The sequence below is a fragment of the Drosophila navojoa genome, chromosome 5 (assembly GCF_054131105.1).
Source record: "Drosophila navojoa isolate 15081-1374.11 chromosome 5, UAZ_NAV_1.0, whole genome shotgun sequence".
Lineage (NCBI taxonomy): Eukaryota > Metazoa > Arthropoda > Insecta > Diptera > Drosophilidae > Drosophila > Drosophila navojoa.
The window spans coordinates 2,115,049-2,138,471 of NC_142893.1; the positions used below are offsets into that span (position 1 = coordinate 2,115,049).

General features: G+C 41.0%; 11 protein-coding genes and 1 non-coding gene across 20 annotated transcripts; 5 read left to right on the plus strand and 7 right to left on the minus strand.

Moving 5' to 3' along the window:
• Window positions 1–657: 657 nt before the first annotated feature.
• Window positions 658–4,086, minus strand: LOC108654260 (WD repeat-containing protein 48 homolog). The gene is made up of 10 exons (XM_018105427.2): window positions 3,952–4,086; window positions 3,429–3,586; window positions 3,059–3,278; window positions 2,012–3,003; window positions 1,849–1,953; window positions 1,655–1,794; window positions 1,397–1,592; window positions 1,141–1,335; window positions 966–1,071; window positions 658–821 (listed from the first exon to the last, which is right to left on the minus strand). The coding sequence occupies exons 2-10, from the start codon at window positions 3,468–3,470 to the stop codon at window positions 778–780; spliced, it is 2,040 nt and encodes a 679-aa protein (XP_017960916.1). The 5' UTR covers window positions 3,471–3,586; window positions 3,952–4,086; the 3' UTR covers window positions 658–777.
• A 72-nt stretch (window positions 4,087–4,158) lies between these two features.
• Window positions 4,159–4,805, plus strand: LOC108654269 (uncharacterized). Its single transcript, XM_018105442.3, has one exon. It carries the CDS (start codon window positions 4,159–4,161, stop codon window positions 4,618–4,620), a length of 462 nt encoding a protein of 153 aa, XP_017960931.1. The 3' UTR covers window positions 4,621–4,805.
• A 363-nt stretch (window positions 4,806–5,168) lies between these two features.
• Fbl6 (F-box and leucine-rich repeat protein 6) lies at window positions 5,169–9,651 on the minus strand. 3 transcript variants are annotated; one of them, XM_018105426.3, is made up of 9 exons: window positions 9,286–9,651; window positions 7,779–8,798; window positions 7,504–7,714; window positions 7,272–7,441; window positions 7,064–7,204; window positions 6,692–6,859; window positions 6,398–6,630; window positions 6,201–6,335; window positions 5,169–6,131 (listed from the first exon to the last, which is right to left on the minus strand). In XM_018105426.3, the coding sequence occupies exons 2-9, from the start codon at window positions 8,781–8,783 to the stop codon at window positions 5,939–5,941; spliced, it is 2,256 nt and encodes a 751-aa protein (XP_017960915.1). In that variant the 5' UTR covers window positions 8,784–8,798; window positions 9,286–9,651; the 3' UTR covers window positions 5,169–5,938. The 3 variants fall into 3 exon arrangements, with proteins under 3 accessions (XP_017960915.1, XP_017960912.2, XP_089118374.1); XM_018105423.2 differs by lacking the exon at window positions 9,286–9,651 and adding an exon at window positions 9,066–9,253; XM_089262248.1 differs by lacking the exon at window positions 9,286–9,651 and adding an exon at window positions 8,879–8,974.
• An 81-nt stretch (window positions 9,652–9,732) lies between these two features.
• Window positions 9,733–11,448, minus strand: LOC108654266 (CIMIP2 protein CG18335). The gene is made up of 3 exons (XM_018105439.3): window positions 11,313–11,448; window positions 10,447–10,861; window positions 9,733–10,389 (listed from the first exon to the last, which is right to left on the minus strand). Exons 1-3 carry the CDS (start codon window positions 11,351–11,353, stop codon window positions 9,874–9,876), a joined length of 972 nt encoding a protein of 323 aa, XP_017960928.2. The 5' UTR covers window positions 11,354–11,448; the 3' UTR covers window positions 9,733–9,873.
• A 93-nt stretch (window positions 11,449–11,541) lies between these two features.
• dare (NADPH:adrenodoxin oxidoreductase, mitochondrial) lies at window positions 11,542–13,665 on the minus strand. The gene is made up of 4 exons (XM_018105435.3): window positions 13,285–13,665; window positions 12,498–12,870; window positions 12,260–12,431; window positions 11,542–12,197 (listed from the first exon to the last, which is right to left on the minus strand). Exons 1-4 carry the CDS (start codon window positions 13,521–13,523, stop codon window positions 11,542–11,544), a joined length of 1,440 nt encoding a protein of 479 aa, XP_017960924.1. The 5' UTR covers window positions 13,524–13,665.
• Window positions 12,957–13,518, plus strand: LOC149090950 (uncharacterized). Its single transcript, XM_089262255.1, has 2 exons — window positions 12,957–13,116; window positions 13,177–13,518. The coding sequence occupies exons 1-2, from the start codon at window positions 13,008–13,010 to the stop codon at window positions 13,263–13,265; spliced, it is 198 nt and encodes a 65-aa protein (XP_089118381.1). The 5' UTR covers window positions 12,957–13,007; the 3' UTR covers window positions 13,266–13,518.
• Window positions 13,666–13,897: 232 nt separating the features above from the next.
• LOC108654272 (uncharacterized) lies at window positions 13,898–14,510 on the minus strand. The gene is made up of 2 exons (XM_018105449.3): window positions 14,318–14,510; window positions 13,898–14,261 (listed from the first exon to the last, which is right to left on the minus strand). The coding sequence occupies exons 1-2, from the start codon at window positions 14,331–14,333 to the stop codon at window positions 13,996–13,998; spliced, it is 282 nt and encodes a 93-aa protein (XP_017960938.1). The 5' UTR covers window positions 14,334–14,510; the 3' UTR covers window positions 13,898–13,995.
• Window positions 14,511–14,715: 205 nt separating this feature from the next.
• Window positions 14,716–18,054, minus strand: LOC108654270 (uncharacterized). Of its 7 annotated transcripts, none has more exons than XM_018105444.2 (3): window positions 17,811–17,952; window positions 15,976–16,392; window positions 14,716–14,984 (listed from the first exon to the last, which is right to left on the minus strand). In XM_018105444.2, exons 2-3 carry the CDS (start codon window positions 16,298–16,300, stop codon window positions 14,881–14,883), a joined length of 429 nt encoding a protein of 142 aa, XP_017960933.1. In that variant the 5' UTR covers window positions 16,301–16,392; window positions 17,811–17,952; the 3' UTR covers window positions 14,716–14,880. The 7 variants fall into 7 exon arrangements, with proteins under 7 accessions (XP_017960933.1, XP_089118378.1, XP_089118380.1 ...); XM_089262252.1 differs by having other exon boundaries at window positions 15,976–16,408; window positions 17,811–17,947; XM_089262254.1 differs by lacking the exon at window positions 17,811–17,952 and adding an exon at window positions 16,854–17,031 and having other exon boundaries at window positions 15,976–16,408.
• TRNAS-CGA (transfer RNA serine (anticodon CGA)) lies at window positions 16,689–16,770 on the plus strand. The gene has a single exon. It is a non-coding gene; the product is annotated as a tRNA-Ser (tRNA).
• A 33-nt stretch (window positions 18,055–18,087) lies between the features above and the next one.
• ox (ubiquinol-cytochrome C reductase complex subunit oxen) lies at window positions 18,088–18,576 on the plus strand. Its single transcript, XM_018105451.3, has 2 exons — window positions 18,088–18,373; window positions 18,438–18,576. Exons 1-2 carry the CDS (start codon window positions 18,242–18,244, stop codon window positions 18,471–18,473), a joined length of 168 nt encoding a protein of 55 aa, XP_017960940.1. The 5' UTR covers window positions 18,088–18,241; the 3' UTR covers window positions 18,474–18,576.
• On the minus strand, window positions 18,520–19,295 carry mRpL18 (mitochondrial ribosomal protein L18). The gene has a single exon (XM_018105440.3). The coding sequence runs from the start codon at window positions 19,155–19,157 to the stop codon at window positions 18,591–18,593; it is 567 nt and encodes a 188-aa protein (XP_017960929.1). The 5' UTR covers window positions 19,158–19,295; the 3' UTR covers window positions 18,520–18,590.
• Window positions 19,296–19,321: 26 nt separating this feature from the next.
• On the plus strand, window positions 19,322–23,304 carry Taz (tafazzin, phospholipid-lysophospholipid transacylase). Its single transcript, XM_018105436.3, has 5 exons — window positions 19,322–19,857; window positions 21,234–21,657; window positions 22,242–22,478; window positions 22,537–22,925; window positions 22,988–23,304. Exons 1-5 carry the CDS (start codon window positions 19,708–19,710, stop codon window positions 23,030–23,032), a joined length of 1,245 nt encoding a protein of 414 aa, XP_017960925.1. The 5' UTR covers window positions 19,322–19,707; the 3' UTR covers window positions 23,033–23,304.
• Window positions 23,305–23,423: the final 119 nt, after the last annotated feature.

The window sequence follows — 23,423 nt, forward strand, 5'->3', positions numbered from 1 at the left end:
TCTCAGTTATTTTCTCTCCATTAATAGCTTGGACGCTGAATGACCAGTTGCTAAACTGGCTGTGGGATGTGGAATTATATCAGAGTTAAGCGCATCTTATTAGTAGCGTATAATATTCGGTGATTTAATATAAAGGATTCCTCGAATAAGATTCAAGGCAGGCTTGTTTACCAAATAATAGAATGTGATGTTTTGATTCGATTTTTCTGTAATTTTTTTCTTCGATTTACTTACAATGTACAAGTTGGCTTGCATACATACTTTTAATTTTTTTTTTTTCTACAATTGAATTGTTTTGTTTTTTTTTTTTCTTTAATTTATCATATAACAGAATACTTAGAGCTAAAATATTATGTAATTTTAATAAGTAAACAACTAAATAATGTCGCGCAAGACATATACAACATATACATAATATGCATTGATCTCTAACTGGTTTTATGAATATATATATATATATATATATATATATATATATATATAAGATGTGTGTTGTTTATGCAAATGGTTTAGTACGATATAAAGGTGTACGATATAAGATCTATGTTGTATATATAAATATATACTTCTTTGAATTCGTTTCAAATGGTTTCTGTGAATTCAACTCAAATTGAAACTTTGATGTTCATCCAATTCACATCAGATTAAAAACAGGCGTACTTGACAAATTTGGCCCATTTAATAACAAACAGATTAGAAAGTTAGAAATCACACGCGTCTGTGGAAAGCAACGCCTTTAGTTAAAGCACAATAACTCTGGTAGCTGAAATTTGTAGCTCAATATTTGCGAGTCACACGCTCCAGGCTATCACCGATTGAACCTAGGATTGAACGAATGTACATATAAGTCTTAACTATAATTAGGTTACAAATTAAAAATACTCTCTGTTTGTGTATTTGTGTGTGTGTATGTGTATGTGTGTGTGTGTGCTTTGTGTGTTCTACTGCAGATATGCATTATTTACCATCAAAGTTAAAGTTTTGCTTGGTTTTATATTGAAATGTTAAATCAGTCGATTGCTTCCAAATAAAATGACGCACAGTTCGCAAATCCATATTCGGATCAACGATCTATATACAAAGAAACAAAGAGAGAATAGCGTGAGCATATGCCCATTAATTTTCGGCGCAGCTAATTACCACATCGTTACACCACAGCTCAATGCGTTCCTCTGCTGGCAGCTGTGAGCCTTCAGAATTGGCATCGCTTTGACTATTTTGTAAAGAATTATTTGCATTGCCAGCGCTGGGCGTTGTTTCCGCATTGAGCACCTTTTCAAGCACATGCTCGCACACCTTGCGGCATTGTATAAACTCATTGGCCACCAGACGATCCTAATCAACAAATATAGAAGAATGTGAAAGCTGTTCATCTTAAAGGGCTCATTTTACTAACCTTTTTGGTACGCTCTGGTTTGGTCATTTGTGGATGTGGCTGCAGGAAGAAGGGTATTTTAAGGAACTTGGGTATATTCCTTTCGATCACAACGTCTGTCACCCATTGTGGCGCCGTCTCATGCAGCAGCGTGCTCTCACTATCGCCAGCTGCATCTCGCACCAACAGGCGACACACTGTGCGGCCGCCAACCTCACTGCAAGAGCAATACATTTTTATAAATTAACTAATTAGTTTAGGTGCTTCGTGTTCGTTTACCTAAATATGACAGGAGTGTGTTTGGGCACTTGAAAATAGCCATTGCCTCGTACGTCGGGCTCCATTTCATTGGGCGGCATACTATGTGGTGGCGTCCAGTACTCGAGCAAGGCTTCCAAAAGTAATTTTCCATAATTTATCTGTGGAAATATTCATATTTACATAGAAAATACAATTATAATGTATATCCATACCTTTATCTCAGTTGTTGGATCATCACATTCAGGCAATCCTGCCTCTATGGATACCCAGGCAGCAAAGCAATCCACCTCCTCCTGACCTAAAACTATCGTAGGCATCTGTGTAAAATTAAAATGTAGTTAGTCAATTGCATCACGCTAACATAATTCTACGTACGCCAGTTTTAAGGTCAACCGTAAACCAATTTGGAATGTAGACTTGTTTGTTCCGCTTCTTTACCTCCTCCTCGTAGTCAACCACACCCAGTTCCTCTTTTTTGATAACACGCAATACATCATAGACCACGACCTGATCCTGTGAGTCTTTTGTTATGATATGGCGCTTGTCATTCAGTACAGTACACTCCTTAATAGCAGCTCCGCCCTTAATGCAGGCCAATTCCGTGCCACCTAGCGTCCACTGGGCATCCATGCCGCCAGAGCTGAGCACACAACGATCATACATGGGCAGCTTCCAGCAGCGTATATCAGAATTCCAGGTGGTTGCCCACACGCCAGTTTTGTCTATATTATATCCAAGACTGAGCACGGGCGCCTTCTCCTCGCACACGAGCATCTTATTGCTGGGATTACGCATTTCCGTCACAATGATATTTCGATCCCTGCTTCCCGAGATAATATATTGGAAATTCTCGCTCATTAGCAGCGACCAAACGCCTTCCTTATGCACATGAATCGTCTGTATGCAGCGCTGTTGGCCCAAGTTCCATACTTTGATGGTACCATCGGAGCTACCAGAGACCACTTGATTGCCATCGGGCGATACAACCAAGCAGCGCACGTTCTCAGTATGACCGCGTAGCTTCATGCTGCGCATGCAGGTTCGTGGATCCCAGATTCTTAATATGTTCTCGGTGGAGCCGCTGACAATGACCGTGCCGGAGGGATTCATGGCCAGGCTGTAGATGGAGTCCTTCGAGCCTGTTAGACTAGAGGTTGTAACGGTATTGTTGCTGGCAGTTAAAGCAGTTAATGTATTCACATCCCATAAAAATATGGCCTTATCCAAACCAGCACTGGCCACCTGCTCTCGATCCTTGGCATAGGCTAATGCCTGCACGTAGTCTCGGTGCGTACGCAAGGTGGACATACAAAAGCCCTTGTGTGCATTCCATACCTTAACAGTTGTATCACAGCTGGCACTGATCACTGCATAAAAAGATAAGTCATTAGTTAACGTTCGCCTTGGGGGTTGCATTCTTACAATTTCTGCCATTACAGCAGAGCACAATATCGTTGACCCAATCGTTGTGATGCTCCATTGATTGTATATATTTCTCGTTGGATTCGGTGCGTGTATTCCAGACACGTATTATCGCATCTCGTCCAGCCGAATATAGTTTGCCATTGTTGCTATCCAGTTGCAGAGCATTAACGCCATTCCTATGCTGTTTTTCTTCCGCGTCTCGTATGACAAAGGAAACCTGCAAGGAAGAGAATATTAATACAAATCTAACTCAATATCCTATAATCAGAATTAATTTGTCATTAAATGAATAATAAGGAATACTCCTTAACCTTTTGCATTGTTAGGGACCCGGTGTTTCTTATTGGGGATATTCGTATTAGCTCACCTGCATTTTTTTTCGTGCCTGGCAAGTTTTGTGCGTCAACATGTCTTACACGGCCGTAGCTTCAGCTGTCGTTGTTGCCTGTATTTTGTGTTATATTTACGTGTTTGTTGTCTCCTGCTGCACATTAAATACGCGCATTAATTTATTTCTTATCCTAGCTGTAAAATAAAAACTCAACACTTTAATATGCTTTTCGGCCAATGAACGATAATTTCTTTTACGATGAATTTATATCGATATGATTGGATCAAAATGCAATTGATAGCAATAAAAATACAATTGTGGCAACGCTATGACTCCAAATTTGAACAAATTTACAGCAACTATTTAATATTTAATATTACTAAATCAACTATTAAATGCAAAATAAAGTTGCATCTACTTATTGGGAAATTTTAATATGCATGTAATATATGAATTTCATATGACAGACATGGACATGCTATCGCAACTTGCCACCATGTTTTTCAAGTGCCGGCTTTCAGGTCATTCGCAAAGTTTTACTATTATTACTACCACTCACATTGCATATTTAGTCAAATCATTTTGTAAACAAACATAAAAAATTTATATTATAGACTATTGTTTTATGTAGAATTGACACAGCTTTAAACGAACAAAAAAACCGGCACAGTTAATTTTAATTGCGACATTCGACAACACTGTTCTTTACATAACTGAAGAGAGCAGCAACTTTTTACTGCATTTGTATATCAAAAAATTACAAACAATGGCTAGCACACAAAATAAGGACATCTGCACTATTTGCGAGAAGGTCGGCTTAAAGCCCTTCACCAAAGAAAACGTTTTCAACTATTACATACCATTGCACGGAGTCGTGAGCTATGGAGCGCTCAGCGTCAACGTGATGAATCCGCAGATTGTACCTAAACTATTGCCGAAAAAGGATTTAACAAATGTTTTCCTAATTTCCGCAATCGTCGGCAGCGCCTTCTACATATACGGTCGGCCACATTTGAAGGATATTAAGAACAACAAACGTGCAGCATACGCCCTGCTAGGCGCCACACTCTTCAGCATGGGTTCGGTGCTCGCCTGGGCGTTGATCAAGTCTGCCTTGCCCAAGGAGAATGCACTTCTGGCAACGATCGCCGGCATCGGCTCTGGTGCTGCCATCGTTAAAATTGGCACCGATTACATTCGCGATCTGGACAATCTAAAGAAGAACTAGAGGGCAATGGCAATGGATGTATAATATTTAATATATATCCATATGTGCATGGTAAAGGCGATTTATGTTGTCTACTAGTTTTTTGTAAAGTGTTTGCCCGATTTTTAAACGCTCTTAATTTATAATTTACAAAAATAGTTACGGTCGCAACATCAATAAAAAATTATTAAGTGAAAAACAATAAATGAATGCACTATGATTTTAAATACTTTCCAGGAATATTATATATAAGCGAAATAAAAGTTTTGTAAGTAATACACAAATACAATTTTCTATTTCTTTTTCAATATTAAATTTGACTATAGAAAGTAGCGAATGAAATTTGGTTTAGCGAAAATAAAACTATAAAATTCATATTAATATTTATACATGTTTCTAGTTTTATTTTTTTTAGCAACTTTTTTATATCGAAAAATCTTATTATAAAATACAAAAATAATTGGAAAAAAATAATGGAGCTTTAAAAAAAATTGTAATATTTCGATGGATAGTAAAAGTAAAAACATTTTCGGAATCATTCAACATCTTTGATTGACAAGACTGATTCGCAGGATATTAAAATTTGTTTTTATTTTAAAATTAAATGTACCTTTAATTGCCTTCTCTTAACTACTAATAATGCTTAACAATTGAATTGTTTTTAATATATGTATGTGTGTGTATGAAATCGTCCGATTTCAATCAAGAAATAAGTTTACTTAAGCGCCAATATACTTATTTACAATGTTGATCTGAGGGTTAAAACGTTCTACAAATTGCCTTAGTGACATTCAAATTGACGACTACTATTTATTGTTAATCATTATTTCTTCACGATTTTTTTTTTTTTATAAATTTTCAATTGTTTTGTATTGCAAAAAACATACAAATTAGTTGTAAACTTAATTTTAAATATGCATACATACTTTACAAACATACAGTGGTCATTCTTTAGTGTCTTAACTACGATCTCTAATCAATATATATATATACATATATATTCAAATATATATGTAAAAAAAATCATCTAAACATCACTGTATTATTTATATATATATAAGTTTTTCACTTTTCGTTATCAATTAATTAATGAATACATATATATTGCATTTACAAAACACAAAGGTGCGCGGGCCTAGAAAACAAATTGAAGCATGAAATTGGAAGATACGAAGCGATTTTCGACTATTGCATTATAGTGGAAAACAGAAACCACAAAACACCTAACGCTTTCGTTACACACTCTCTCTATCTCTCTCTGTCTGTCCTTTTTCCTAATTGTAACATAATGCACAACTTCAATTGAAGGAGATATTGTTGCACACTCTAGTTATAGTCTCTACTGCACTTTCAGTTGTACGCCGAGTACCTCGCGCAGTTCGTGCAGCTCCTGTGGTCCCTGCATAAGGCGCTTAACGCCGCGTGGCAAGCCGCGACACGACGCCAAATTAATTGAGCTCATGTGCACACAATTCGTGAGTATTTCCTTAACCGCCTCCTCGGATACAGAAGAGCCGCACAGATTCAAGTGGCTGTAATAAGAGAATATAGAATTGTCATTCCAAAATCCTATATACAATATTAAATATTCTAAAACTTACGCCAATGGCGATTCCTTGCCCTTTTCAGCCAGGGCACGCAGGGCATTATCTATGGGCTGCTGTACGTTTGCCCAGGCCAAATCAAGTTCAATGAGACTATGCGCCCACTTTGACGCAATGAGTTCCAGACCCGATCTGGACAATATACATACATTATTAATATACTTTTATAAGGGAATCTTGTTCTGACTACCCACCCCATATCACGTGTCACCGAGCAGCCCGAGAGAAATAAATGCTTAATGTCCCAGGCTGGCAAACGTATCAAACTCTCGTGTGTTAGTCGTGTGCAATTGCGTACGTCGAGCAGCTTCAATTTGGAGCTACTCTTCAAGATGCGCTGCAAATGGTCATCACTGATGATACGAGATTCATCAGTCAACGCAGCCACTGAAAGCTCCTCGAGATTCGGGAAACCCGGCGAATCCATCTGCAACGTAAATCAAGTTGACTTAAAAATTGACTGAGTACAGTAATCACTCGATACATACAATCTCCTGCATGCTGGCTGTACTCGGCGTTATGTGTGAATTGGTAACGCGTAGAACCTTCAGCTTTTGACATCCATGTTGCAGCTTCTCTATGTATAGCACGCCGTGCGATGTAGCCTGAGTGGTCACATTTGAGAGATCTAAGAGCTCCAAGTTTGGACAATGCGCCTGTAATTTAATTGATTAGAATGTATGTCATTAGAAGTTGACTATACAAAGCTAAACTAAAAGCAACTAAGAGCTATGGCTAAGACTGCATTCGAAACACGCTGCTGAGTTGCCTAAGTGATTCAGCCACTTTGATAACTCATAAACCGAAAACATTCATTTTAAGTCTACAATATTTGTCATTAACAAAGTTCTTTCACGCACCGCTAGAACGCTGACAATATTGGGTATGCCCGCCAGACGATTGTGTGCCAAGTAAAGGTGAGTCAAGCGACTGCCCATGGTCTGCAACGCATTGCACAGCGAATTGACGCCCACGGCGCTCTTGCTAGCATTCATCTCGACCTGCAAGACGAATATATAGAAGTATTAAGGGTCCCATATGAAACGTATTATATGTTATGTTCTTTACATTGATTGAGCTCAAGTCTATGCGTTGCAGCTTTTGCATATTATCAACCAGATATGTTAAATGATCCGATGTGAAACCCTTCCAGCCAGATAACGTAATGCCCGTCAGATTAGGACACCCATTCGACAACTTGACCAGAAAACAATTGATATCCGATATTTTCCAATTGGCTGCAATTCACATAAACAATTAATAATTGTTTATTATTGATACCACTCAGCAAAATACTTACAAACATTAAGTTCAGTGCACGCACTGCATCGATTATCCACAAACCATTTTAGTTTGAGCTCCGTCCGATATTTCTCCTTGATCCAGGTGGTCAAGTCCATTGTGCGCCACAGTGTGGGCCTAAGCGAAACCTGTCTCCATAACGAGCAGACGCGCCCGAGGCGAAAGAGCGTAGGCAAGCAACCCTCCTTATCGACAACATGTTCAAAGATCTGCAGGATTAAAAAACAAATATTATTATTAATTGTATAACTTGTCACTTTTCTATGGTCTTACACGAAAGAGCACTTCTTCGGGCAAGTCATGGCCCCAGGGACTCTGCTCAACTGGCTCGGCATCTGCCTCTGTAGCTGCCGCATTTGCTATTCGCTTTTGACGCTCGCTGTTATTGCTACTGCCACCGCCGGCCTTCTTTTTACGTGGTTCGTATTCGCTCTCGTCGCTATCCTGTTGCTTCGGCTTACGTACCCGTTTACGTGCAGGTTTGGCTGTTGACGCTGCTGATCTCGGTGAAGGTGCTACTGGAGTTGCTATTGCACCTGCAGCTGGCAGCTCTGTCCCGCCAGCAGCTGCATCCGATTTCTTAATGCACAGCTTAATACCAACTTTATGGTCACTGATTTCGCTTTCGTACATGGGCAGAGCTTTCGGCTTGCGCGCACGTGAGGCTCGAGGCGATGTGGTGGCTGACTTGTTTAGTTTCTTATTGAGCGCCGTTACCAGCGGTTTGCCCGACTTTGGTATGGTGCCATTAACTGTGGTTGCCTTTTCCGGTTCCTCAGCTTTTGGTGCTGGCTTATCTGGTTGCTGCTGTAGTTCGGCTTCTGCTATTGGCGACCTCTGACCCTCTGAGGCTGGAGAGCAAGAGGTCGATGTGGCCGTATTCGTTTCATCCGTTTGTGTTTCCGACTTGGGCGGCGATAATATATTCTCTGGTATGGCTGTTGCAGATGTCGCCCCACTTGAAGCTGCCGATGTTGTTGTTGTTGCACTTGTTTCAGCTGCCAGCAGCTGTGGCGGCGTCTGTGAGGGTGTCGACGGCGTTAACGTATTGATATCCACTGTGGTTACTGAAGAATTAATAGGCTTCACGCTTAAGCATTGCTCGCTTTGTGCCTGCACATTATCCGCATCAGCATCCGCATCCGTGTCCATGGGTGTCGCATCTGCATTGTTATCTTTGGATTCTTTTATGTCAGCCGCTTTCACTTGCTGCTCTTCACTTTTTGCGACATCATTTGTGGCCGTCGAGTCCGTGGCTTTATCCGTCGTTTCACTCATTTCAGCACGGATTTTCTGAAAATTCAAATTAGTAATAGGTAAATACGTGCATCCATTTTTTAGCGGCCGGAAAATCGATGCAAAACAAACTCAACCCATTTTGGCGGTTTTTCCTAATTCTCTATACGTTCTCATTCTTGAGCGCTCTCCCAACTCAACACGCATTCGTTGAATCTCACCTTCAACAACAAATTACATATGTATTTTTTTGTTTTTATTTTTATTCGTTTGTTCGCTTTTAATAAACAAGTTGTGGTAGGATCGCACCGACACAACTATTACCTGCATACTGTTTCTCCTCAATATATAAGCACTTTGCTCACTTTTCATTACACGCTAGGCACACTGTTATCGCATGGTGATAACGGAAACTCGTGGAAATTAGCTCCCACACGCATAAGTCCCGAAAGACATGTTGATTTTCCACTGACAAGCAAGCGCTGCACTTATATGCCGCGCACTACAATTGCGTGCAGGGTGCAGTAATCGGCATTCAACTCACCACTTGAAGAGAGGTAGGTACACAAATGTATGTTATCTTGGTATACGACTGTTTGGTTCACTTGCACTCACTGCGGTACTATAACAGCGCTCCGGTGTGAACAGTGCGGCACTATGTGTTAGTTTGAATTTGTTCAATTCGGAAGAGATTTTTTCGGTTGGCGTTCATGGAATTTTTCATGTGTTTTGCTATGAAAACTTAAGCATTTACATTTTTGCCAAGCACTAGAGGCACTGAACACTTATTAATCATGTTATTGACAACGATTTAAGCATATTAAACATGCCGATTCAATGAAAACTTATTTTAATCAACTGCAACGACGTAGAAACGAGAGCAGCGATGTTGTTGTCGTATCGATACACGACATCGATAGATTAGTTTACACAAGCCAGTGGGACCAAACTAGATAACGACTAAAATACTAAAAAGTCACAAAAGCCGCCATTAATCTAAAATTTAATCACCACATAAATTTAAATTTGTTTACTGTATTTTTATTTTATTTTGTATTATTTTTTTTTTAAATATTCACACACATTCAGCAGAGCCAAGCACAACACAAATTGTCTGCGATTACAGATATGTTTAATATTCGAGATCCAATTTGGCGATCTCGGGTAGAACCGTGAGATCCTGGTGAACCTCCAACCAGCGTTTCGCATGATATGTTGTCTTCTCAAACGAACGTCCAAATTTGTAATTATGGCCAGGCACGTGACCGGCATAGGTCGGATGCATGCCATGATTGTTATGGTAAATGATAAAGTGCCCAACTGGTGGGCACTTGATAGCTGGCGTTGTCAAATCTTGACCGCAGCACCAGCTATCGCGCTTCTTTTTGTACATGTAGTCGGAGAAGCTGCACAGGGCATTGTGGGTGAGTACCTTACTCGGCTCACCGAAACGTGTCATGGCCATCGGTATATGAGCAGCATAGCCATTGATGATGAACTTATCGGCATCATCATCATCCAGAAAGTGGGGCGTAGTGAATTTGCTGTAGCATAGCTTCTCCGTTGTCGGTGGACATTTTTCGTCCTTGTTGCCCTTGCAGACGCGCGTAACGGGCAACAACGGTGCACGATAGGTCGATTGAGGTAACTACAAGAGGAACAGATGTTATAAACAACCGTAAAAGATGAAGAGAAAAATGCTAACCAATCGCTCATTCCATTTGTGCTCGAACAATCCTCTTCCACTCTCCAGCAAATCTCGGTGACGCAAAGTACGCCTCTCGCAACGGTAGAGCTGCATCAGCGTCTCGTGTTGAGCGACGCCCGCTGTGGCAGCGGCTACATAGCGTTTGCCCGTCTGCTTGAACATGTTGGGCACGAACCCCGCATAGCCCGGTATGATGGGATGCTGATACACGGGGTCAACAAACTCCTTGCGATCGTGCAGAATCTTCAGCTCACTTTGTGTAGGATAATCCTTATTATCGGGCTTGGCATCAATAGGCGCCAGAATTAGCTCAGGTGCATGATTACTGCAGGGATCGATAAGCAGCGTGTGCGTCTGTCTGCCGTAGGTCTTGCCCACTCGATCACGATTCTCAGGACAGTGCCCGGTATAACTGTAAAGAGAATAGGAAGAGAGAAGCAATTTCAGCAAGCAACTCTATACATACATTGATATTTTTGAAGCTAATCATTTGTATTTATTTATATGGGAAGAGTATACAAAAATACACTAACTCATATGCTCAGACATACATATGTATGTTTGTATATTACAGAACGCAATTTAAGATGAAGAGAGAAATCAGCCGTTGTTTAACATTCTACATATGTACATTCGTACATATTTACGTTAAAACGAGAGTAACACTTCAGCGTTACTGGCAACGGTAAACAGAGAGCGGCTATCTCGCTCGATCGCAGAATTAGGCCCATGGCTCTGAGAGCGAGTGAAAGAGCAGCCTGTTGCACAGACCTTTCGTTGTATAGTGTAGATATGTATATGTTGTATAGTTAGGGATGATAGTTGTATGTGTGGAACTAGTGGCGATAGTTAATCGCTCTCACCCTGGCACCAAGTGCGGCTCTGGAGTCATGCTGTTGTCCATTTTTCTCAAATAAAATTATTCTAACTGCAAATTTGGAAATGTACTTTGTTTACTTAGAGTAATTGAACTATAACATAAATTTTTGTTGTAAAAATACTAATATACAAATTTACATAAATATTATTATATGTCATTATATATGACAACTAAAACAGCCGCCGTGCTGGTTCAAGCTCCATCAAACTTGTTCAGACGCCTGCAATGCGTAGCATTTGCTCAACATCCACAATCTTCTCTCGAAGTTTGCCCTTGGCCTTTCCCGCCTCGCATTCCTTTTGGTCAATCCTGAGCCAACCTTCCCAGGTGACAATCCGCTTGTTGGCCACGTCAAAACCAGGTTTTGTTGAAGCCGTGTCGAAAGCATTCGCTGCTATGTCATCGCAGATGGTTTTAGCTACCGCAAAAGCGCCATTCATAGTGGTTAAGATGACGCCCGTGGGTCCAGTTCCCAGCCAGCCAGCCACGTATAGGCCTGGCTCCACACTGTTCCCATCGCCTTCCCTCAGCACGCGCCCCTGCTCATGGCGTACATGGCCACGTTGGGGATCGAAATTAATGGCCGGATCTGCACAGCTGGACTTGTAACCAATGCTGCGCAAGATAAGATCAGCTGGCAGGCATTCCGTTGCATTCGTAGCCACTGCCGCGTTCTCCTGCAGCTGCGTGACAGCAAATTCCATTTCCTTGGCAGAGATGGCTTTCGGTGCCCTCAGAAAGATGGGCAGGAATTGCTTGCCATCTGCAGCTGTCGCATTGCTTTTGCTTTGCTCGCTCAAACTCTTGAGCATTAGTTCGGTTAGACGTCGCCTTGGTCGTTGCAACTGTTCCACCTGCTCGGCTATTCCTGCAGAGCAAATAGAAGAATTTAGCTAGATTTTATACTTATTTTATACTTGTAGCTCGTACCTGCAAAGTCCGCTGCTCGCCAATTAGTCGTTACATTGGGCAACTTGAGCATTTCGCGCAGCTCTTTTATCGTAAAGGCAGCTTGCAGAGGTCCACGACGTCCCACGAGATGCACCCGCTTCACTTGACTTCGCGCCAGAGCTTCCAGTGCATATTCCGTGGTATCTGTTTCCTGTGGAGAGAGAAAAAGAAGGTTAACTAAAATAAAAAATAATAACATATATTTATACCTAATTACCTTCAGTTTGTCTATTGGACTGAGCAGCATGCGTGCCACATCCACCGCCACATTACCCTGTCCCACAATCGTAACGTCGCGCCCGCTTAGATCCGGCTGCAGTTGCTCCGCTCCGGGTAAGCCATTGTACCAAGCCACAAATTTGCGAGCGGATATAACGTGTTTCTGCTCCTCGTTTTGTAGCTGCAGCTCACGATCCTGATCTGCGCCGTAGGTGAGCAGGACAGCGTGGTAGCGTTGCCGCAACTCCTGCAGGCTGACATCCTGGCCAAGGCTAACGTTGCCAAAGAAACGTAAACGCGGATTTTCCGCAGTTTTCGTAAACGTATTGATGACGTTCTTGACCTCCGGATGATCGGGCGCAACACCAAAGCTGGAATGTCAATTTGCATAATGGCAATTGTCATTAGTCGTTAAGTGTCAGCGTGTTATCCACATGCAACAGCCATTAAATATAAACGTCCCAGTCAGTTGGCCGCACAAAACGCGATTGTCTCTCGATTCTTGAAGATGTGGACTACTCCCGCTTTGATTGTATTCGGCCTAGTAATATTACTCTGCCAGCTATTACTTGTGGCGGGTGCACCGGGCCCCATATGGAGCTTCGACCAAGTGGGCTGTAAGTAGCAACAAGTGTAGTTCCTCTCTTTCTCTCCCTCTCACGAGCCTTTTTGCTCAGCCTATTTCAATGGCATCTTTCGTTCAGTGGTTGGACCAATCTTTGGGCTGGACGACAATGCCAAGAGCGGCAACAGCACAAGCAACTAGTTTAATTCTCCCCCCTTACCGCACCAATCCAAAAGGCACTGGCAGCTTCTCAACGATGTCCACGATGCAGTCGCTTAGCTGTTTGAGTAAATATTGCGCTGCATAGAAACCGGCTGGACCAGCGCCTACAATACATATCCGTTTCTTTGCCGTCACCTGTTGCACACTTTGAATTCTAATTGCACTTGTATTTACATTACGACTGTATTTATTTAACGAACTCAGACGCGAATATAACAAATTGCGAGTGAAAGTCATGTTTGTCTTGGGAAAAAGCTGCGTAATGGTGAAATCGCCAGAACCAAAACATAGCGCCAGTGTGGCCGTTGTGCAGGCATGCGATGTGGCAGCACTGGCCGCCAGCAGCGAGGCGGCATTTTTAAATGCTAAGCCAAAGCCGCTGAATAGTATTAGATTGTAAATTAAAGTCAAATAGTTTGATATCAAAGTTACTCTAAACTTGTTTGCAATTCAGCAGGCGGAAACCAGAAATTCATATTTAAGTAATTAAAAGAGCTAAGCGGTCAAAATATCACTGATATAAATACATACAGCGCCAATGCACATTACATGTTGCACGCGGCATTTTAACTTCCACTGCAATTGCCTCGTAATTAAATTAAAACACACAATTTTATTATTATATACTTTGCAATTTGTAACGTGCTGTTTAAAGCGAAAATTTTCGGACTTTTAACTTTTGTATATTTTGATGCAAGGCAAGCAATATTTAATCATGGTGCAGGGCTAGCCAACGTTTAGCGTCAACTGTGGAACGTCCAAAGGTGTGGCCCACCTTAAAGATTTCGCCAGGCACATGGCCGCCATAATGCGGCAACATGCCGATGATACGAGGATAGATGACACCGTTAGTTATGGCAAAGGATCGCCCGATACCAGCGCTGCGTATGGGCACCCATTCAATGCTGCGACGAAAATATTTATCATCCTTCGGAGTACACCAACCGCCCGAGGGCAGAAAAAAATCAAAGCCACCTAAAGAATAAGCCACAATTAGCCGCAGCCAAATCAATGTGACAGCAAATACCCACGGCTCGAATATGACATTCTCTATATATTAATAATGTGACCAGACTGGTCGATCGCAGAAATAAAACTGAAGGCCAGAAATTTTGTTGTTAGTCCCAAAAGTGTCGAAAGCTGACGGCAAAGGCTACGACTAAACGTTTTATTTATTTGTCATGGCAACGATCACGTTTATACGAATTTTGATAAATATATATGTCATATCGATGGCTTATAATTGCGGTATTTTAGCAACAAGTTTTGATTTCGTCACGAAATGCTATGGAAGGATAACAAACGCTCTTGTTTAATGTGAAGCAAACACGCAAATCAAAGGGAAGTTTCTTTCAACTTTAAATTTTATAATGATTTATATATTGTTTATACGCATAATGGCTACATGTATATTGTGTACAAATTGAAGTCATTTACAGGCCATTTTTATTTGACGTTATTATTTACCATTTAAAACAAAACTTTTGCAATTTAATATAAATTTAAACAGAAAGATTATTGCGATATATATAGTATATCTATAACTGTATACACTATATGCATATATCTATGGAGAGTGGGCAATATAGAGAGCTTAGTTTGATTTCTTAGATTTCTTCTGCTGTTTGCTCCGGAGTTTCTCCTGTTTCTTGAGCTCCTTCTCCGTCAACGATTTGTAGAGCTTGAAGCCAAAGAGAGCTGAAAGAGAAGAAATCGAATGATTATTAGATATCTTTAAAGTGGCTATATTGCAAGGGCTCATTATTAACCGAAAACCGAGACGATTAGAAATATGACAGCCACCAGAATGGAGGTGGTATAGGCATGGGCGATATGCGTGTGCTGTTGCAGTCGATGCTCGATTCTCGCTATTGCCTCCTGGATGGAGCCCTTCATCTCACTGACAAATTGATGCCGATCTACATCTGTCAGCGAGTCCAATTTGGCTTGCAGTTTCCCAATTTTCTGTATTAGATCCTCAGCGAAGCGACTGTGCGGCCCGGTCTTGGCGACCAGCGACTCCACTGAGCGCTTCAGCTGCTCAATTAGGGTTTCATCATTAGAAGCCATGGCACAAATTCACAACCAAAATTTTGATACGAAAAATAATAATAATAAAATTAAAACTACAGATAGATAGAGAGATAGAAAATAAACGGCATGGCCAACCACGCTGCTTTGACCAAAAAACCTTTTATGTTGATTTTCTTGACTTTTTTATACATATGTGTGTATATACATAGTTTTGTTGTAATTATTTTGTGGTGGATTTCTCTCCCTATCTTATCGAAAATCGAACGCTATAAAAACCGACATTCTCAGCAATAATAAATAAAAGCAATGTTTATTTCTGAGTATGTTAACAGCGCACACTATCCACAGATATCACCACCACATTCATAATTATATACATACATAAATTGTATTTGTTTTAATGCCCATTCGTAATGGTTATATGGAGTATATTGTTTGTCTGTAGCAGGAGGCGTGCCAGGTAACATGTGGAGTAGCGAAAACTGAAATAACAAGAACTATATGCTAGAAGAGATGCTAGATCATGTTATCTAGGACCGAAGCTGATCAAAAACAAATTCACTACAATGATTTATGCCTAGGTAAGCACACCCGAGTCTCATTTCTTTTGCTCAGTTGGAGTTTTCACGAATGCTAGGTAGTATTCTCAGCTTACCAAAGACCAGCAAGATGAGCGCTAGCATCACAAAGAATATTAGATACTCCTTTGAGCTGTGGCCCGGCTGTCCGTATTTCAATAAATCATCTGGCGACGCTGCCTTCGGATTGAATATGCTCTCGCGCAGCTCGGCCCGTTCATCGTCTGTGATGCCTTCCATGGACTCGACCATTTTCCATATCTCATCAGCGGTGGGCATTTGAAAGCCCGCCGAACCAGGACCGGAGCCCGGGGGCAAAGCGAAGCCCTCATCACCGCCAGCTGCTGCGGCAGCGGCCACATCTTCGGCAAACGCGCGCTGATTCAATGGATCTTCGGCCATTGTTTACGGTTTGTATTGATTTAGCTTTGACTTTGTCTTTTAAGTTAAGTTTAAGTTAAGTGTGGGGCTGCTGGCTTAACGATTTATGGCGTCTGCAAGTTAAAATTTCTTGAGTGCAGGCAAAACAATGTATTATTTAGCTATAGACTAACTATCACATAACGGAATAACTATTTTTATTTAGCATGCAGCAGCTTTTTATATAAATTTAAATTGTTTCTATTAACTATTTTGCGAATATTTAAGTTAAATAAGATTCAATGATTTATGTTGAGTACAAGAACAAAATATTTAACGTGGCAAAGAGCAAGACGAAAGAATTTCGCTCACAGCTAAATGCGCGCGCTCATTTGCTCTCTTATGGCACTTAGGTCGCTAACCACCAACAGCAGTCGTGGCCGAGTGGTTAAGGCGTCTGACTCGAAATCAGATTCCCTCTGGGAGCGTAGGTTCGAATCCTACCGGCTGCGAGTTGGATAACTTTTTTTTATTTACTTTTGAAATAAATAATTACAATGAATGAATATTCACTTGTTATAGCAAACTAACTCACTATTTTTAATTAATTGGGTTCTCTTTATATGTTTAAAGCGGCGCGACTAACGTTCGGCAGCGTTGACTTGAACAAACTGAACGTTAAGTGGCAAATCTAATATATAAATTGGAAAAATAAAAACTTATTCGTAATCAGGTGTGCTTATATTTCATTCTATATGATATATACGTGCAGACAGGTAGTTGTTGCTGCGCTTTATATTGAGTGTTGCTTCTCTGTTCTTTTTGCTTAAGAGTCAGCATATTTTTTTTAACAGGTAGTTCGAACTCAAGTTAGTAAATAAAATAATATGAGATAATGTGGACTTATCAGCTGCAAGCTTTTATATTGAGGGGGTATAGGCTATATGCTATAGGCTATTGGCATGCATAATGATAGGACAGCTTCTACCTAATTAGACACGAAGATACAAATGGAAATTCTAACTCGAATCTGGGCACGTGTTCAGTTCTCCCATTAACATTTTCTCTGTTGGTTCTCAAAGCGTAGTGCCTTGGCATTCTTATCGCTGCTAGCTTATCATTTTCAATATGAGAACAGCAAAACTTTTGTATACGTCCTCAAAAATATATGTATTAAAAAAAAAAGATAGGTATGCTAAGTACACGTATACAAAAACCAACAAAAAACAAGAATTGTATGAGCTTTGACAGATACTATTCCAATCAGCATGAAGATAACGGCATTTCCAATCAGCTTAGCAGAGTAAAAAACAAAGACGGGCACAATAGAAGATGAGCGAGGGGCGGTGGAGCAATTCTAGTTAGATTTAGAGTGGTGAAAGTTTTCTTGTTTTTGTTTTTTTTGTCTTTTACTTTTGACCCACATAACAGTAGTGCGTCTGTCATAATGGTGTGGCGGAAGTGTATGGTGGGCTGTACAGTTCCTTTTATTGCATGCATGACGCAACAAAACGCATCTCTATATTATAATGCATTAACTAAACCAACTCACCTGCTAATCCAAAAACAACAACGGCCGGCACATAGAATGCAAGATTTGGTATGGACTGCTGGAACGGTGAGCCGGCATCGGTTAAATCGACCATTGTGTGTAAATTAAAAAGAAATTATATTTTTCGGTTCACTGGGTAACTAAAGCAGCTTGGCAGGCTGTTTCTATTGTGGCGTCTGTCACAGTTAAAGTTTATCTCAGAAATTGCCGAAACTCGACTCAGATGAAAATAATTTAACTGGCGTTGCCATCTAGCTGAAAAACAACAAGGCTGCCACGCGACGAAAGTTTGTCTAGTCTCAGTGCCGTTAACGTGCTACGTAAAACTTTTTACGGTACCTCACACTGGTTTGTGACAGCTGTTTATTGGCGTGCGAGAAGCGACTGCAATTTTGCTAGAAAATTAAAAATTTTCAACAAATCTAACCAAAATGAAGGTTATTTACAATTCGCTGTTTAAACGTACATCCACATACGCTGTGGCCATCATGGCATCGGCCTTCTTCTTTGAACGCGCTATCGATGTCACTTCGAACTTGATCTTCGACAGCATCAACAAAGGCGTAAGTTTTTTTGTTGCTTATGTAATAAATTTGTTCACATAAAAAGGTATTTCTCCTGTTACAGAAACAATGGAAGGACATCAAGGGCAAGTACGAATAGACGAGCGGTTGACTGCAGCTAGAGTTAAATAAAACAATGATGTTGGTTAATTGTAATTAGCATAAATCAACGTTTATTATAAACGAAACGACATCCGAAACAATATTGTTTTTGTTTTTATTTCTTTGCTGCAGTTTGTGTTGATATTTGTTGCTCCGTTACCTCCCAGGGTTTCTCATGCCTATACGCATCCCAGGGATGCGTAAGTGGGAGTCTAGCGGGTTCCTGGAAGCTGACTCCGTTTTCCTGCACAGCTTTCAGCAGCTTCTCCAGTTTACTGCCGGGGACAGCGGGCACGTTGCATGTCATCTCAGTAATGCCGGCTTGAAGACAGCGTTGGGCGAGCACACGGCCAAGATTGACAAATGCAGGTGTATCATTTGTTTTGTACAATTGCTGCTTGATGGCCCACTCGGAGGTGCTGGCACTTAGAATTGTGCCATTCTCGAAATGCTTCACATCGGCACTAACATAGCGACCGCTGGTGTTGACCTCTAGTGTGTGCCAATAGGAACGGCCAGGCTTCTCCAGATGATAACCGGTTGGCTTATAGCCTATGCGTAATCTCTCGAGATTGCGAGGATTCCGGTTGACCACGTAGTTGCTATCGGCTGACGGCGTGGTCAATTCCTTAATTTTGTGTCTCACACGGGCTGAGGTAAGAGGACGAGCACTGCGTGACATGGTTAAGACTGTTTATCAAAATAAATGTGTTTTTAATTCACATTTAATGTAAAATGAATAAAGTCTCTCCGATTACAAGTCGATAATTTTAGGAGTATTTTTTTGAAGGGAGCTGGCAGCACTGTCTTATGTAATAGCTCGCCGTGAATGGCAAAAACGCTCAGCTGTTTCGGCCTTGTTTACATCGAAAATTTTCAATTTATTTCTTTTTCCATTTTGGCCCATACATAATACACTCTATTGCTTTCTTGGCAACAGCAATTCACCCAGACATGCGCGCTACAGCGAAAGTGCGCGTTAGGCACAAGAATCTATTGCACGGGCCTGAATGCGCTAACCTTGGCCAACCGAAATTCAACCTGGACGTTGTCAGTTGCAGTGCAATCTCCTCCCCGCATTAACGAATTGGCCGTGTGTGTGGTGCCGCTAATGATAAATAACGCTTATGTAAAAACACGGGTGGAATATACAAGAAATTAGCCAATCCACGGATATAAATCTTCATATATACAAAAACAAACGCATATCAAAAACAAATTGAGTGTTCACCATGCTGATGGCAATTTATGCAAGTTTAAGGCGAATTCGGCCTGATCACGTGAACTTGACTGCCACGCGTTGTCTGTGGCAATGTCATAGACAAGAAAAGTACCTGCCGCGGATCATCTATGGCCGACATGCGTACATATTGTCCGTGCGGGTGAGAATCAAATCAGAATATTCAAATTTGTTAAGTATAATCAATTAGTTTAGTTCAAGTTAATTGATTTTTTGTATATGTGTGCATATATGCACATACATATGTATGCATATGATAAATGGCACGCGTGTTGATATTCACCACAGCGCAATTGGCAATGCGACCTACAGGTCAGGGATGTTACGCAAAGGCGCGCAATTCAAATAGCAATTTGCGATGTATTCAATTTAACTGATTAAGACCTAAATGTTATAGTCGATGGTTTCTTTATGAGTCTATATTTATATAGAGGAGCAAATATATCAATTATATTTATTATGCATGCGTATTGGCCACTTATATTCACCAGAGCAGGATTGCCTACCAGACTAGGGCTGCAACGCATTCGCGCGCTATTTGAATAGATTTGTTGTTATCTTTCGGTGCATGCCAAGTGCAAATCTGTGTGTGAAAACGTGCTTTCGCAACAACTGATAAATATTTACTGATTAAAATGTGCTGCATTACCACTTGACTATTGCCCAAGCACTCTCTCTAGCGGCACTCTGTGTCTTTCTCTCTCTCTCTCTTTGTTTGCTTGTGGCGCCCTTGTACGCATCTAATCGTGCACATTTGAACTTGACAAATTGTCAGTTACGGTTTAAAGCTGCCCGCGCGCAGTTGTGTCCGCCCAAAGCAAAATATTCTTTAGAAACAACAAATCATATAAACTTTAATTGAATATATAAAGATATATTTTAAATTAAAAGAAGACGCCTTCAATTAAGCGTATTAAATGTTTTGATTGGACTTTAATTGCCCACAGTGAAACTTGCCCCATAGCGCCCAGGTGAATGTCAATGAAATATGAAATGTATCACACACACACACTTTATTCCTCAAAATTATATGTAGTGTCGTTTTATATATATATACATATTTTTGTATTTTTTGTATAAATGTAAATTGTTCTGCTAAATATTGCCCGTCTTCGTGTAAGTGAAAAGACAAAAGAGTTGAACGCTTGATATCAGCAACGCTAACCGTTGCAGATGTGCGTTGAGCGTGCTTCTACTGTACTTTGTTTTGCCATAGGCTGCGTAAATTACGTTTCTTTGTTTTTGTTGTTCGTACTCTCTCTCTCTCACTCTACCTGTCTCTTGCTGCAGCTTATTTAGTTTATAGCACAAAGTGTTTTAGCCTGATGTACGCAACTCGGATTGTCACTGAACAGAAACATATATAATTTTTATTATATAGAGCTGAGAGAGAAGTAGTCTTTGACCCAACATAAAGTACATTTATGTAGAATGAGACTTAAACACACCTGCCTCATGGCTGCCAGTTAGTTTGATAGCTTGATCGCCATGTTAAACAATGTTACCATCAATTCGCAGCCGTTTGTGCAGGCCCCCGAGGCGCGCCCCTTGCCCGATGATAGATCATTGCCGGGACTGCAGCAGCAGCAGCCGCCGCACAAAGAGCCGGAGCAGCAGCAGCAGCAGGAGGAACAGAAGAAGCAGCAGCAGACGCAGACGCAGCCAGAGGCACATCAAAAGAACTCCACACACAACACGAGCACACTACAGGTAACTTTATCGACTGACAGCATTAGGCAGACGGCGGACAGGGAGCTTAAGCCACAGGACGGTCGTACGCCGGACCGGGAGCCCCCGAACATGTCAAATATGTCATCCGGCGTCGAGATACCATATCCCATCGATTGGATATTTCCCCGTTTGCGCAATCCATCCAGATTCTGGCTCATCACCAGCCAATTGGTGGTCACCATTGTTGGCATCATCAGCAAGATTGTGCTGGGTGAGTGAGAATAGATCTATGTATATATAGAGAGTGATATATTTACTAGATTTTCATTTTCCATCCTGTAAGAAAATCTTTTGTTGACTGAAAACAAATTTCGTTTTTAGTTGCATTTCTGCATTACAATATTGTCATTGTTTCTCTTTCTATGCTTTTCTACATCATCTCTTATACATCCAAGTATCCTATATATGCTCTATATATACCGTATTATCTATTTATATTTGCTTGATTTTGTTTTCGTTTCGTTTTGGGCCATCACGGCCAAGTTGCTTGCCTCCATTTATGCTTCCTGTTTGCATATTAATTAAAATTTGCTGCTGCAGCTACGATATAGCACTTGTCTAATAGTTCACGCTTGACTAGGCAAGAATTACATAGCTTACGTCTAATAGGGCGTGCTCGACGAGCTCCTTACCTGCTCTGTTTCTGAGATTAGGTTTAACTCAAACACAGTTCATCTATATAAAAATATATATATCCGATCTTGAGGGAGCTGGCTTTCGGCTATGCTATATTAGGCTATACCTATAACTGCACATATATCTCCTAATGCTTTCTCTCTCTCTTCTCTCACACAGTTCTGATGAATAAAACTCAAGTGTACAACAAGGAGCGTCTGGTGAAGGCCGTGGCCAAGCGACCAAAGGGCATACCCTTGGTAACTGTGTCCAATCACTACTCCTGCTTCGATGATCCCGGTATTTGGGGCATGCTGCCCATGCGCTATGTCTGCAACACGTTTCGCATTCGCTGGTCAATGGCGGCGCACGATATTTGCTTTACCAAAAAGATTCATGCCATGTTCTTTATGTACGGTGAGTGGAGTCTATAAATGGATATATATAAGGCACTATAAATGCATAATTATTATAGGTAAATGCATACCTGTGGTGCGTGGCAACGGCGTCTACCAGGAGGCCATCAATCTGTGCATCGAAAAGTGCGCTCTTGGGCAATGGGTGCACGTCTTTCCCGAGGGCAAGGTGAACATGACCAAGGAGGAGATGCGTCTCAAATGGGGTGTCGGGCGCATTATCTATGAGTCACCGCGCATACCCATCATTGTGCCCATGTGGCACGAGGGCATGGACAGCGTGCTGCCCAATGTGGAGCCCTACAAGCTGCAGTGGGGCAAGAAGGTCACCGTCAACATTGGCGAGCCGCTCGACTTGAATGATTTCGTGCAGGGACTCAAGGATACGCGAGTCCCGGAGCCAGTTGCCCGCAAACTCATCACGGACAAAATACAAGATGCGTTCAGGGTATTTGTTTTCAGCATCAATTCGCAATCCACTCGTTCATTGAATATCTTTTTCCTTTGCAGGATCTGCGTAACGAAACGGAGAGATTACATGGAGAGCGCGCTTAGCTCGGGATAGTCATGCTGTAGCAAACAGAACTCAATGAAAGCTTATTATTTATTTGAATAGTATTAAGCCAAAAATGAAGCCTCCATAGAATATTATACATATATTTATTGTAATCACTAATTTTCTATTAGGTATGTATGAGGCTTATGCTGCCAGTGTGCGAAAATTAACAAATTAAGCAATCAGAACAACAAATACTATTGTGTGAACGTTTACTTTAAGTAGAAGAGTGTGTATTAAAAAGTAGTCTGAATATAGCCAGCACGTTAAATGGCGCTGCATTTTCTGGTTTGTTTAGTATATAAATATGATGGCAACGCCAAAATGCACGGACTAACAGCACTATTGTGAATGTTTACTCTAAGTAAAAAAGTGTCTACTAAAAAATTA